Source organism: Odontomachus brunneus, unplaced genomic scaffold (assembly GCF_010583005.1).
Source record: "Odontomachus brunneus isolate Ranch 3 - 2012 unplaced genomic scaffold, Obru_v1 Obru_scaffold_014, whole genome shotgun sequence".
Lineage (NCBI taxonomy): Eukaryota > Metazoa > Arthropoda > Insecta > Hymenoptera > Formicidae > Odontomachus > Odontomachus brunneus.
The window spans coordinates 959133-975198 of NW_022639464.1; the positions used below are offsets into that span (position 1 = coordinate 959133).

The following is a 16066-nucleotide window of genomic DNA, read 5'->3' on the forward strand; positions in this document are numbered from 1 at the left end:
AGAGAGAGAGAGAGAGAGAGAGAGAGAGAGAGAGAGAGAGAGAGAGAGAGAGAGTTTATAAAATAATACAGAGTTTTTCTATTTGATATAACAAGTTCTGTTTGCGCACGTGCGATGACAGACACTCTGTATATTTCGTACAGAGAATCCAGACACCCTATATACTTTAGACAGACAAATTTTATTTATTTTATGCACGAAAATAAGGATATGTCGTATTATATGATATACGTATACTAGGAATTGAAGATGGGTTTTTTCTAACGCAATAAATAGCAATTAACAGTAATATTATATTAATGTTGTAATTCCCTCCTCGACAATATAACTACTGTATAACACTCACGTTATATTACATTCACATTGTTCAGTAGGAAATTATAATATTGATGTTACGTTACCAATAATTGGTGTTCATTGAGTCAATAACAAGGTTTTGTATGTAAATCAATAGTCTTCTAATACACATGTGTGATTAATATGAATAATAAGTCTTAAAGTGTGCATTAAAACATTTTCAGCGAACACAACCGTCATCAAATTTTTCAAACATACACAGTAAAGTTTTTAAATCATTATTATATCCGCATGTTAATAATTTTTGAATAAATATATGCGGGCTATTTTCAATATGTAACATACGCAAATGAATTTCGCATAATGTTACATAATGTAACATAATAATGTTACATAACGTAATATATAATAATATATTACATATTAGTATCCAGACCTATCGCTTATTATATTTATTGTCGAAGCGACAATCAGTTTAAAGCGCAACCCATTTTAATAAACGGTGCAATAACAGCTATACAATCGGCACAATGCCGCGAGTTCTTTTTTTTCGCCGCAATAACGATCGCAAAAACCTGCGGACGGGGAAAAAAAGCATCGCCCGATTACAAACGGAAACACGGCGTTAATTGAAAAGTTCCGCGTGAAAGGAGAGAAAGAGAAAGGCGGAAAAATATACGAGGAAGAGACGTGGACCCCTCGTTTGCGGAAAATATCCGGGAAAAATACTCGGCCGCGTTTATTGCGGATTCGAGGAGTTGTACTTGTAAAATCCGACGGAAGATGGCCATATTGCGACGCATCGTTACTTCCGCCGTTTTGTTTGAGGTTACTTGTCGCCCGCGTAATCCACTTCTCATTCATTCGACGATATTTCAGAATTTTTCCGCGACGACAATAAATCGCCGTGGCGAAGGTTATCGCGTTTAGCACGTATACGCGATACGTACATGTGCACGTATCTTTATAGTCCAAGAATATTCCGCAAAAGGGACGTCTTATGAAGGAGTTACCGGCCCTGCCGGAGGGTATGTACTCTTGCCTTCAAGTTGCACTCTTTTCACACGTTCATTAGAGCCGAGAATTTCACTCGTCCTTCTTGTATCTCTTTCCGGGGGAGGGAGGGGTCATCTTTACCCTCCCCTTCTTCTTTCTTTCTCTTTGCTCGGGTTAATTGCTTCGCGCTTGTAATTAGAAGCATGGATTTTATACGATAACTAGATATATAGATGCGCGCTATCATGCGTCGATTTCCAAATCTTTCTTCTCAAATATTTTTGCACATTTTAAGTACACTTCATTTATCGGTGGCTTTACTCCGACGATCAATGCAATTTATGTCTGATGCATGCACTATGTGATACGACGCGTTGTGAACAGTGAAGGATGTATTGCCCCTACAAAAAGTAATAAAAAATTAGAAATATACTAATATTTCTATGCTAATATAAATGTTAATATTTTTATGCTATTATAAATATGTTTTAATATTCCTATTTTCTATATAAATTGATGCAGTTGAATAATAACATATTTTTACTTTAACATCATATTTTTATAGTCTATTTACTTTATTTTATATTATTTTTTACTTTTAAACTTTTATCTTGGGACTACAATGAAACTCTGCAAAGATTATTTTAAATAATTAGTATATACATATATAAAAATTAAGATTTCTGTCATTACCATTACTTTTTCCTTTACTAAAAATAGCAATATTATATATTTTTATAACAGTACGATTTAAAATATATCCAAGTAACAGGGTGACATCAAATGACGTATTATTGATGTTAGAGACGTCGTTAGTGCATAATTAAAACGTTATATGATGTCATCACGGTTGCTTGGCTTACAATTTAAAGTGGAATAACTTTTGATTTTGATTTAGATTCTGAATCAATGTCAGATTATTTGTGATCATTTTTAAATACGATATAGATTAATTTCTAATTTTTTCCAAAACTTTTCATCATTTTGAGGTATGTGGGCAATATACTCTTAAATATTGTATACTCACTATCTCGCAATATCAAGTTAGGATCTCAGTATTCAGTTCTCCTTCAATGTTGGGCATTAGTCGATTAAAATTTTAGCCGATTAAAATAATCGGCAAATATATTACCAAAATTAATCAAGCGTCATGTATGTAATTACGAATAATTTAATCAATTGATAAAATTAATTATTAATCAGTGTATAATTAATCAAGTCAAAGTTTGATCTTGGTCATTTTTCGACGATTTTGCTAAGTTTATCACGAGCAATTTTTAAATCGGTATAAAATGCTACCATTTTTTTTTAAATTACACCGATTGCTGATGTGAATGTTATTGGTGACGAGTGAAAATTCGCTGTACATTAATTCACTTCAACGAGACGTCGCTATCAGACCAGTTAGAGTAAGTATCAATATTATTGTGCCTGTTCCTATTAGTAGCTTTTATATTGTATTTAAAAACTAGGACAAATAAATAAAAAAGTACTTTTTATTAAGTTTAATATTTTAGTTTAATTAAAAAAGATACTTTTTTTATTTATTTGCACTAGTTTTTTTTTATGTATGACTTATATTTAAGTAGAAAGACACACTGATAGAAATAAGCAATTGCCCAGTAATATGGATAATTACTCTAAATAACAAGAAAGAGGTAGCCACCTGCGCATCATTCCGTTGAAGACGAATGAACGGAAGTTTAAATGAAGCGTTTGTCGCATGTAGCAGGAAGTAGAAGAATAACGTAACACTTAGCAGGTGTGCAAAGGAAACGTGTGAGATCCGCGGTAATGAAGCCGAAGAGGAGCGAAGAGCGGTATAAAAGAAGAAAAAAAAAGAAACGTAAGATGGGAAGAAGGCCTATTATTTCTCGAATAAAGCCGGCGCGTTTGCCAGATGAAACAGCGCGAAAGAACATGGAGGGAGTTCGTGATCCGCAGAGATGGGCTCGGTGGTAACGAGCGGGAAATGAGAGGTATGGCAGAGCATAAAGGGAAAAACGACGAAAAATCGAGAGCACTCGTTCTTTCTAAAAGGCGAAACGTTCATCAAATAAGCAGATGTGGAAATGCAAGATCGGATGGCATACTGAGTATTGTGGATATCGCACGAGACAATTCCTCGAAGAGTATCTTGTCAATTAACATTCATGAGTGGAATGTCAGAACTGACGTCATAATTTATTTTTGCAATTTACTCTTATTTGTCAAATAAGAAAAATAGCAACAGTGATATATCGGCAATCAATTATTTTAAATTATCCTCAACCTTTGGTGAGTAGGATTTTTTAATTTTTCGACAGATAGATTTTTCAAATTTTTTCTGAAAAAAGGTATTCTTGTTTGATTGCGATAAATGGTTTTTGAGAAAAACGCCTTTGAACAATGAAAGGGGAAATAAGCAATAAAATAACGATTTCGTGTGAAACACAATTAAAGTAATTAAATTAAGTTTAATTGAAAAGAAATGGATTTGTCTAAAATCATAATAAGTTTGAGGAAAGGTTTGAGAAAATAAAAAAGTACATAAAAATAATAAAGAAAGAATGACCAAAATATCTGATAAGCAATATAAAAATTATTTAAAAAAATTTGTTTTAGATATATTAACTTCTCGGAGGTAAATATACATCAGCAAGGGTGCGCTGTAGGGACACAATTTATATATGAACTTTTGTTATCTTTTACCTAATCTACACCTCTATAGCCTGATCTACAATATGCTCCTTGCTTCCTGCTTCTTTTTCTTTATCTCTTTCTGACTCAAACCTTAAACCAGAAACAGAAGACAAGAAACAGAAGGCAAAAAGCATATTGCAGATCAGGGTTAAAAAAGATTGTTTACTTTTACTCAAATATCTATAAAACATTCAGGTTGTGTTTGTCTTAAACATTTTGGCCTCATTTTGTTTTTATTATTCATTACATATCAAATATAGGAATGCTGTTTTTAGTATGAAAGCATCCAAAGTATTCAAAATAAACTTCAATAGATGCTTGATAAATGACATAATTAATTCTTTTAGTTCTCGTATTCCTTAATTGGTTGATGAACACATCTTGGCTATCAGTTTGAAGTTAGCTACTTAGCAGTCCCCATACCTCTATATAGTAAAAGTCTTTACACACGTCTCTGATAATTAAACCTTAGGTGATAAAGGAAATAGTTTTCGCCTCTCTTTTCACTCGCATGTCTTATGTTTACATACGCTTGTCTTATGTATACACACGCACATGTTTTTGTATCAAATGCCTGTCAAGTCGAATATCGCGCGAAGAGATAAACGTCTGTGAAGTTCAATTGTTTTGCTAGTGTGGAAAGCAGTTAAGTGTCTTTCCTCTATCATGTATCGCGGATATACGAGTCTTGTAGTGATTATAGTGGACGAATTTTTTTGTATGTATTTTCTGTGTCGTGTATACATGTGTAAAGAGAAAGAGAGAGAAAGGGAGAGAGATACACAACGTGTTTGTTCGAACTCCTCTTGAACGTAGTTGCCCCTTCCTCACCCTTTACTCGCAATTCTTTTCATATTATCAGATGAAACTTGATAAAGTACCAGCGTTTCATAAATCCAAATGATCGATGCATTGGTAAACCGTAAAATTCCGCCTTGTTCGCAAGTTACGCGGTTTCTCCTAAATGGAAGGAAAAATGAGTTATGAAGAATGGAATCAAATTAAGATGCAGGACACGTTGGGAGCATGAAGAATTGGGAACGGAGGAGGCGAGCAGAACCAAGAATCGATAAAGGATTCGTGATTGAAAGAGAAGATAAGGTGCAGAACGGATAGAAACAGAAGGTTGTCAAGAAGAGACGAGACAAACGACCCGAAATTACAGTCCAAGGTGTGAATACGAGAGGCACAGGCGGGATGCGTAGGTGGAAGTATGGTGATTGATACTGCTGATGGAAGCGAAGTAGCAAAAATACGAGAAAGCTGAACGGAAAGAACCCCGAAGAGCAAGTTCCGAGACTGCGCCGCGGCGGGTAACGCGCGAACACGCGGATAGATTGAGTAAGAAAGTATAGAGAATAGAGTAAGTGGTGGAAAGAGCGGATAGAATGGAAAAGCATTGTTCGCTACGAGGAGACGGAACGAGAGATGAGCGGAGACAAGGAGGTAATAGGGCCGGATTTAGCTGGATAGTCGCCCAGGGCGTTATCGAGCAGGAGACGCCGGCCGAAGAAACAGAGGAGAACGCGTCTCGTACTCTTACTTTATTTACCATTTCCGTTATGTGGGTCAAGCGGCCGGGACACTGGCTGATTTCTTCACCTCTTGCCTAACTGTCGGACAGAATTATCCGGACGGCAACCGCTTTTCCCGTCTCTTCCTTTTTCCCCCGAGATCCTGCTAGTAATGTAACATAAGAGAAGTAAAGTCAGTTAACTGGCGAGCGAGCTTAAGCCGGAATAAGTACGCTTAACCTGGAGCAAGCTCGATTACAGGTGGAGCACAACGGATTATGCGAGAGAGTGGCGGAGTAAATCGGAGAGTAAGCCGGACTCTGGCTTTACATTAAAATATATAAGCTGGCGAACAGAACTTAAGTGGGAAACCCCCGAGGAGGTTCGCGCCAAGAGATTGATCGCGCATAACGAAGAGGGTGCTGCGACGTCGAGGGAGAATGACGAAAGCTCGCAGTATTCCGACACGAGCGAGTCCATGTGAAGAAACACCGTGCGAGCGCCGACAATGAAGACAAAGGACGAAGGAATGAATGAATGCAAAAATACGAGGAACCGCCACACGACACGATAAATACGCGAGGGTTCGCGTGAAAGGCGAGAAGCGAGCGGGCTCGGTGGGTAACTCCTGTCTCTTTCCCCTATCCTCCTCTCCTTTTCCCCTTCTCGTTCTTTCTCTCCCTCTCATTAAGAGAACCGCGCGAATGGAGCGAGCGGGCGAAGCTGAAAGCCAGCGTTCCTCAAAGCGCAAGTAGGCTAAAGTGGAAATACGAGGGCAGCGTTGGGGCGGTGAGGCGGCTGTCGGAGGCGGCAGTGTGGTAAAGGGGCAGTGGAGGGGGCAGTGGTGACGTCATCGTTGAGGGGTTGCCCAGGCAACGGGAAATGTTCGCCGCGTCGGGACGCCGACGCGCGTCGCCACCGCCGCCGCGCCGTAAAAATCAATTTGGACCTTGGCTAGGTGACCGCTCCGCGTTCGGCGCTGCGACGTGGCAGCTCCGCTCTCTGGCGAGAGGCGAGAGCCACGCTTCTCTGGAGGTGCCGGGCCGACTGCCACCACACCGCACCGCCGCGAACCTCGCAAGCTCGTTGTGGCCGCGGGCTTCGGCAGTCGCGAGCGGCCAACTCATCGAGCGGGTGCTCCCCATCCGTGCTTGCGACGGTGCCGCGCGCGCAAAGGCACACGCTACACGCATCCACCCACACACCACACCACACACACAACACACACACGTGCGTCACACACACACACACACACACACACACACACACACACACACACACACACACACACACACACACACACACACACACACACACACACACACACACACACACACACACACACACACACACACACACACACACACACACACACATCATACATACATACACACACACATACGCGTGTCCGCATACAGGGCACACGCGCGCGCAACGTACACACGAGGGCGGTCGCGCGCGCGCGCACGCAGCACGCGCGCGTCGTACGCACCGCTCGCGCGCGCGACGCGTCGCATCGCGCAGCGGAAGGAGCGGCGAAGGAGCTTTCGGCACGAGAGAGTCGCACGGAGTCGCAACGGCGAGGGCCGAGCTTGCGAGCGTATCGTAGTGCGCGTAAGCTTGCGGAGCAGAGTCGAAGCGGACGGGCGAGGAGGAAGATTGAGCTCCTAACGGCGGAGCTTGCGGAGACGCGCTAGCTCCTCGGACATCTCCGTCGTGGAAGCTCTCAGGAGCTGGAGCTGGGGCTCTCTCGGGCTCAGTCTACAATCGGTGACACGTCGGCACGACGTGAGGAGCGAGCGTGCGTGAAGCTTGACAGGCTGGATGCGTCGCGGCGGCAACACGCGCGGTGCTTGCGCAAGCTGCTGTCGCATGTGTCGGTGAGGCAACTTCGTGCTTACGCTCCGACGGGCGCCGGGAAGAGAGTCACGAGGAAAGGAGCTGATAAGAGGAGCCCGGGACCATACGGGGACAGAAGACGGACACGGCGAAGCCGGGTGAGCTTGCGCGATCAAGACGAGCTCGCGTGTGCTGTCTGGGTGGCCGACGCACGAGTGAATAGAATAGCTCGCATCGCGGCATTGCGCTTTGAACGAATGATACATACCTTTTTTTGTTGTTCCGACGCGGAACACGGCGGAGCTTTGAAAAAGCACGCCGGAAAGCTGCGAACGCTCTTCTTTCGTTGATACTGTTCGGTGTTTACTCGTAAGCGTTTTTTCTGCCCTTCCATTCGCTGTAAACAGCTACGTCCATTCGTGTCCACGCGAGTTCGAACTACGCGGGAAAGCGAGAGCGAGATATGAGCGGATAATACTCGCAAGCTTCGTAGCAATAGACGAAACATTCTCGTCGTCAGCCAGCTGGCATTCACGTACGAGCGACGCTCTGAGGGAAGCTCGCGTGTCTCGATACATAGTGTCTTAAATAACATCTCGCGGAAAGCTCAACGCGCGCGCGAGAGGCGAATTTCGGGCAGCAGGTGTCGTACTGTCAAACATCACGATCAATGACACAAAAGGCCACACGCGAATGCGTGGACGGGCCTCTCGCAATTCTAAACTCATTGTCTCGAGTTTCGCGTGATCGTTTTCCTTTGAGCCTTTGAAACAAGGTGTTGCCGTCGAGAGAGAACGGACGTTTCGCCACATGTTACACGAGCTCGTGAAGCTCATCCCGTCTCGGTAAGAGCGTGTGTGGGCAAGCCATGTCGTCAGTAGCCGCCTCTTCGAGGAGTGCACTGCTCGTATCCACATAGGGACCCGAAGCAATATCCCGCAAGCTCGAGGATGTAGTGTCCTGGTAGACGCATGCTGGCGGGGACTAAAGCTCAGGTTCTCGCGGCGAAATTGCACGGCGGCCAAACGAGTCGAAACAGGTGGAAGATCTTCGGCACGATACCCTGAAGAGCACCGCGAAGAGCTACCGCGGGGCGGCTATCGATGATGGTGGAAGGCACGTTGCCAAAACGAGATTGGTTGGCCCGGCGCGTGTCTCCGCTCGGTTCGAGCTTCATTGCGTGCCGGTCGTCACTTCGTTAAGCTCGACATTTCTTCGTGATTGCCATAGAGAGGTAGGCGTAGATAGAGAGAAATAGAGAGAGAGAGAGAGAGAGAGAGAGAGAAGAAGAGAGAAATTATCGAGTAATGACAGGCGTGAAATGACGAACCCCAGAACCGTGACTGATCTTAAGTTGTCGGCACTGATGTCGTCGTCCTCATCGTCGTCGTTGTCGTGGCGACGTTGGAGAGGCAAGCATTGCTTGGTCAGTTAATACTTTTCTTTCACGCTGTGACCCGCGACCTCGCGACGACGAATGCGGCGAGGTGCGACGGGTCCTGGTAACAAAGACTGTTTCAACACCTGAATCTTTAAGAACAGAAGCGACGACAAGAGGCTCCGAGGGAAACCGTATTTGTTTCCGGGAGGGGAAGCTTCGTCGGAGAGATTGAGTGCTACGCAAGCAGCAGTAGCAGCCGTGGCGAATAGGTAAATAAATAGATTCGTAGATAAATAAGCGAGCAAATTAGATGGAAGTAGCGCGAGAGAAACGTGTGTAGAGCAAGTAGACCCGAATGTGAAAGCTGAGGTCGGAGATAGAGAAGTCGTTAGAAGCTGAAGAGAAATCGAATTAAAAATAGAGATTAGCAACGCGATCATTTTTTAAGAGCGATCTAGTCTAATAGTTGCGCTACTGATCGGACTTGAAGAAGCATGAACCAAACGAGGGTCGGTTTGAGCTGACCTAAGAATAACTGAGACAAGAAGCGGCTTGTCCAAACGAGATCCAGAAAGTGGATCATTCGTCAAAGAAAAAAGAGAGAGAGAGAGAGAGAAGGGGAAAGAAGTCTTCAAGTTCAAAGGTCTTATTGGATCTGATTGTAGAAGATATCTTTGGAAAGCTGCCAGTCAAGAGTACAAGAATCGCTTCTGGTTTGTTGGGGAAAAAGATATTTAGATATCGGCAAACAAGATATCAACCAACACTCGAGCGGCACGAAGCGCCGTGGACTTCAAAAGACTCCGTAAATATGTCGGGATCATCGTGAACCCGAGGATATACTTCGCACAGTCCAGGAGACCTCGTTTCTCGCCGCAGCGGGACCGATTGTCGTGGACGATCGGCGCGCGCGCGAGTCGGATTGTCGATGTTGGACTCATCGTAGAGTCGTCACTCTGAGAGAAGAAAGAGAGAGAGAGAAGAAGAGATAGGCCGGCACTAGACGTGTCGATAGTGAGCTCGGCGAGGCGGAAGTAGAGCGTGCCGCCAACGACGTTTTCGGGCTCGGTCGACGCTCTGGCTCTCCTGCACTCCCTGAAGGAAGATTCCACCTTCAAGCATGGCCTCGGTGGCAGCGTGGCTGCCGTTCGCCCGCGCGGCGGCGATCGGCTGGGTGCCGATCGCCGCACACCCACTGCCACCGCCGCCGATCCCGAAGGACCGGCGCAAGGCCGACGACGAGAAGTTGCTGATCAACGTGAGCGGCCGTCGGTTCGAAACATGGCGCAATACCCTGGAAAAGTACCCGGACACGTTGCTCGGCTCCAACGAGCGCGAATTCTTCTACGACGAGGAGAGCAAGGAGTACTTCTTTGACCGGGACCCGGACATCTTCCGGCACATTCTCAATTACTATAGGACCGGCAAGCTGCATTATCCGAAGCACGAGTGCCTGACGAGCTACGACGAGGAACTGGCGTTCTTCGGTATCTTGCCGGACGTGATCGGCGACTGCTGCTACGAGGACTACCGGGATCGCAAGCGTGAGAACGCCGAGCGGCTGATGGATGACAAACTGAGCGAGAACGGCGACCAGACCCTCCAGCAGCTGCTCGACATACGGCAAAAGATGTGGCGGGCTTTCCAGAATCCGCACATCTCCACTGCCGCGTTGGTATTCTACTACGTAACTGGCTTCTTCATCGCCGTGAGCGTGCTGGCGAACGTGGTGGAGACTGTGCCGTGCGGTAACCGTCCGGGACGCGCCGGCACCCTCTCGTGCGGCGAGCGCTACAAGATCGTGTTCTTCTGCCTCGACACTGCGTGCGTGATGATATTCACCGCCGAGTACCTGCTGAGGCTGTTCGCCGCGCCTAGCCGGTGCAAGTTCGCGCGCTCCGTGATGTCGATTATCGACGTGGTCGCGATACTGCCGTACTACATCGGGCTTGGGATCACCGACAACGACGACGTGTCGGGTGCGTTCGTGACGCTGCGCGTGTTCCGCGTGTTCCGCATCTTCAAGTTCTCGCGGCACTCGCAGGGACTGCGGATCCTGGGCTACACCCTCAAGTCCTGCGCCTCCGAGCTGGGTTTCCTCGTGTTCTCGCTCGCGATGGCCATCATCATCTTCGCCACCGTCATGTTCTACGCGGAGAAGAACGTCGACGGCACCAACTTCACCTCGATACCTGCCGCCTTCTGGTACACCATCGTCACGATGACTACGCTGGGGTGAGTGTTATTTTCTCTTCTTCTTCTTCTTTTGTTTTATTGATGCAACGACGAGTTGCGATCGAATGTTACACGCGTTGGCCTGTGAAAATCACGCAAGCGTATTGCTGTTGCTTGTGTATACGCGAAATGTTGCACGTTGATGTTCACGTACCTGACACACGATTACCTTTTTCTTTTCAATTATTTACTTACTTATATTTGAATCGATGGAAATTGCAGCGATCGATATCAGGGTGGTTCATAAGTGTCCTTCTGTTCTCTTCTCTTCTAAGGGCGAATCATGATAAACCTCGTACGCCCGATGAAAATTGCATTTTGACAAATGCAACGTTATTCCCAATTGATCCGTTCTGCATGAATGTTTTTATCGGTGTCGATATTTTGGATCTTAATTTGTTTAATTTCGGCTCAATCTTGGACGGTAGAAGTATAGACTGCCAGTAGCTAACTTCAGACTGGTAGTCAACGGCATTTGACTATCGCGCCGCTATCGACCAATTGAGAAATGTGAGAATTAAAATTGCATTGTTATTTATCAAGCATCTATTGAAGTTACATTTGTTTTGGATGCTTTCGAGCTGAAAGCACCATTCTGTCTCAGATATGTGATGAGTAATGAAAACAGAATGATGCTTTCAGCACGAAAGCATCCAGAGTAAACGCAGTCTGAGTGTTTTATGTGTCTGAGCATTTTTACATATATTATTATTTAAATGCATATAGGAGTGTCCGATAACTTACAGAGGAGCTGCGATGTACAGATAGATTAGGTGAAACAGAAAACAAAAAATTCCTTTACTATTTTGCGAACAACCACGTAAAATTTTGAGTTATTAATCCAAGAAAATTCGCGAATGATCATACGCTATACGGTTGAGCTGTGATAACGACATTTGCTGCTGTATTAGGTCAAACTGAACAAAAAAGTCCTCTATCATTTTTCTATCGATGATCACGTTTTGTTATTAATTTAAAAAAGATTAGTGCAAACTTTTTTAATTAACTGATAACTAAACATCATTTGGAAAATAGTAGACATTTTTGTTCAGTTTGACCTAATATATAGTGACAAGCATATAGTGGCAGATGTCTCTATCATAGTTTATCTATTGTATAGTGATCATTGACGGACCTTCTTTGATTAATAACTTAGAATTTTACATGTTGTTCGCAAAAATGGTAGAGAAATTTTTTATTTAATCTACCTCTACATCGCGGTTCTTCCATGAGTTATCGGACACTCTGTATAATTAAAATAATTTTAAAAAATAAAGGGCAAGAGAAATCATCTTCTTATCTTTTTATAACCAAGTCAAAAATCTAATGTCAATTATATTAAATTATAATCTCGCTATATGTATATGCACAATAATGTTTAATGCTATGCATTGAACAATGGTTTAGCTGTTTGTAAGACATGAGATATATTAATATTTTATTATTTTTTCCTATTGAAAATTAAAAACTTTTTATCTACGTAACATTATTCATGGAATAGAAAATATATTCCATTAAAATTGCTGAATCTTAAGATATATTTTCCGGTTTTTGATCAATGGGGCGAGATTTAAATCATGAAAAATATTGAAGATGTTCGATACATGTCTCTCTCTCTCTCTCTCTCTCTCTCTCTCTCTCTCTCTCTCTCTCTCTCTTTCTCTCTCTCTCTCTCTCTCTCTCTCAGTATAACAATGAGTAGGAAGAATAGGATATTGGCAGTCTATGCTTTTGCAATCAAAGAGCGCTCAATATATTTACGTTATTCATTGATGTATGGAAACCAGAAATATTTTATCGTTCAAAGTTATTGTAAAATGAGAAAAACGATACGGGGTGTGATCGTGGGAACTCGAGAACTTATTCAAATGAGAAATTGTCGACAATCCGTTTTCGTGAATTTCCATCTTAGAACCCTCGAAACTCGACACAGAGACATAGTGCGGCGGTGCACTTACGATGTGATGAGATTCATTATGCATCCCCATATAGTGCCAGCGGGCAGTTCGCCGATGCACGAAGTGTAGGTGAGTTCGAGTACTCGGCACAATCTGGCGACGAACTTTAGTGCTGTTATAACTTTTTAACGAGGATATCGCAGTCCCTCGTCCGCGCGTTGTTTCCTTGATCTCTTTTCTTTTTACGCGAAACTTTCTGACATCTGGAATTTTGCATTTTGAATTATTTCGTAAATGCACCTTCGGTGTGCTTTATTGCGTTCTTTACCTTGCACGAATAATTATTATTACTTTAACGCGCTTGGAGATTTTAAGTCCATGATTAAACAAATTTAAGATTCAATCTTAAGAAATCTGAAATCTTTTTTCTTCTCACGGTTTTCAGACTTTTTAATCTTCCGCGTTTTGGAAACTCAGATTCTCATTGCACTCGGGGATCTCCGCGATCTCAATAGATCCGCAGATCTTCGTAATTTTTAATAAAACTTTCGTGAAACTTCGAAACTTCCCAGTAAGTAGGATGTAATAATTCTCAATTCCGCATCTTGTCGTATTACCAGCAACATCGCTTCTGTGAGAAGTTCCGACGATTCGCCAAAAACTCGTCGCATGACAATACTATGCTTCTCTCCAAAGTACAATCGGTGTATTTTTCACTGAAACGCGCGTGCTATACTTACAACTGCTGGTTCAGTTATAAGTATAGCACTGCAATCAATAGAATCTCGTTGAAAGAATCTGTTAATAGTAGTGATTATTCCAATCACTGATGTACTTTGAAAATACATACAGTGTCATTGCACATAAGGCGCATGGCTATTAATTCCATCGTCACAAATATGGAAAGTTTGATTTGTAATTTGTGTAATGAATTTGTGTATTACCGATTTTGCAATAAGATCTTACTTTCACTGATTAAAATCAATAATATGTAAGACGAAGCGGTGAAGTATGTTTTTGCTGAAAAGCAGAAAATAGGATAAATTGCACAGTTGCGGTTTACCCTACACATTCCTATTGGCATTTCCCTTATTCATTGATTCCTTATTGACTCTAGGAAAACCTTTTCCTGGTTTTTCTTGCGATCAGCGGCATCTGCTCACAGTTTTGTGAAGATACTTTTTAAAAATCATAGATTGCAGACAAGATCAGTTAGAAATAAGATGGAATAAAGCAGGAGTGTTTTCACTGAAAATCAGCGAATACTCACTGACGATCAGTAAAATAATCCTTTTATTGATTCAATTAGAAACATTTTTGTTGACACAAAATTTACACTAAGAAAAAAATACTTGAAGATTTATTTGTGGGATATGAAGTTTATTTTCTCAGAAATAAATTTTATTACACAAAAATAAATACTAATACTCACAAATAAATACTTATCCCATAAATAAATTTTTAAATATTTTTTCTTAGTGCATTTTAAGAGAGTGTGAATGCACACGATGCACGATGTATAATCCTGTATATATAATGATATTTTTGAGATATACACTACAATTTAGATTTGTTAGATACGAGTAACTTTTTGAACTAGGATAACTGTCCATATAACTGTTCCTGTTAGAGTGCTTTTGTATTTAAATAAGCCGTAAAAAACTAGCGTAAATAAATATAAAAATATTTTTTATTAAATTTAATACTTCAAAAAAATAATTAAAGAATACTTTTTCTATTTATTCGTGCTAATTTTTTTTTTATAGCTTATACTTAAATAGAAAGGCACATTATAATAGAAACAGGCACAGTAATATGGACAATTACCTTACTATAACTTTATAGAAAATCGATATCTTTATTTTATTGTCCCTGTTCTTATAATTTGATCAATTCTTTTGGGAAAATTTCTTTCAGAGATACAAAAAAAGTTTTTTCTAGAAATACAGTCTAGAAGACAATAGCGCAATCAAATCAAAATCTGCCAATAGTTTTGCACTATTCTGAAATTTTCCCGGACTCTTCACAAAAGATGCCGAGTGTTCGAATATTCGTTCGAGTCTCACAGACCCCATTTTGTCCGGGGAGGGATAATATATAGAGCGTACGAGTATTTTATAGATTTAACAATCATCCGATCTATTTTGAACAATGAATGTAGTGAATGTCATTCGGCGGAAATATTAGCGCGGCTCGAAAGCGCATATTTGCGTGAAATTTACTGGCCCATGTTCGCCGAGCGTTTCCTTCCTCGCTTCCCTCGATACGATATCGGAAACAGGCGCGGGCATGAGCGGAAAGAGTCTTGTTTCTTTCGTAAGCGTGCAAACTCACTCGGCCGCACTTTTTTAAAGCTAGCAGGACCAACTCAGTAGAATCAAACCAGACCTACTACAATATTTAGTACCAATTTTGTATTAATTTGTACCACCAATAAAAATTTTGTACCTCGTGCCGCTTTGGAAAAAACGGTGGTGCCTCTTAGCTTAATATTAAGTTAGCAGAACCACAAAAAAAGAAAAAACAAATATATAAAATAGGAAGGCCCGAATTTGTACTAAAATTTATATCACCAAAAGAAGATATTATTTAAAAAAAACGCTATTAATGAAAACAATAGTGACGTTTAATATTAAGCCAGCAAGACCATATGAAAAGAAAAAGAAAAACAAGTAGAAAGATCTGAATTTTAACTATTTTGTACTACTAAAAAATTTAAATTTTACATTCATTCTTGTTGAAGTAATCTTTAGTTGATTCCACTCTTATTGATCTCATGAATAAAGTACCTTTCGTTGCCAGCAGAATCAGTCGACAGTCTCAGCAAAAGCGTGGTAATTGGTACCATATAAATACAAAATCTCAGATTTTGTACTTACGCCATTCTTTCGAAAATCATTCCCTATTGATCTCAACAGTAAAATACATTTATATAATATAGTAAGCATGGAATCAAACGAGAGTTTTTTCAACAAGAATGAATGCAAAATTAAAATTTGTTTAAGATACAAATTAGCATATGATATAAATTCAAGTCTTTCCATTTGTAAGGCTTAGTTTTCTTTTTTCTTTTAGTGGTACAAATTAATACAGATTTCCACTTATGTGTACTTTTTTTTCGTGTCGTTCTGCTAGCTTAACTTAGCAGCGTGATTGTTTTTCCCAAAACAGCGAGAGAGAAAAAGAGAGAGAGAGAGAGAGAGAGAGAGAGAGAGAGAGAGAGA

General features: G+C 41.7%; 1 protein-coding gene across 11 annotated transcripts in view; it reads left to right on the plus strand.

The window, feature by feature from the left end:
* Positions 1–6877: 6877 nt before the first annotated feature.
* Positions 6878–16066, plus strand: part of LOC116841244 (potassium voltage-gated channel protein Shal) — a 191666-nt gene continuing 182477 nt past the window's right edge. For all 11 annotated transcript variants that reach the window (XM_032808944.1, XM_032808943.1, XM_032808945.1 and 8 more), the window contains exon 1: positions 6878–10944. In XM_032808944.1, coding sequence (XP_032664835.1) covers positions 9830–10944 — 1115 coding nt within the window. In that variant the 5' untranslated portion in view covers positions 6878–9829. The remainder of the gene's footprint in view (positions 10945–16066) is intronic.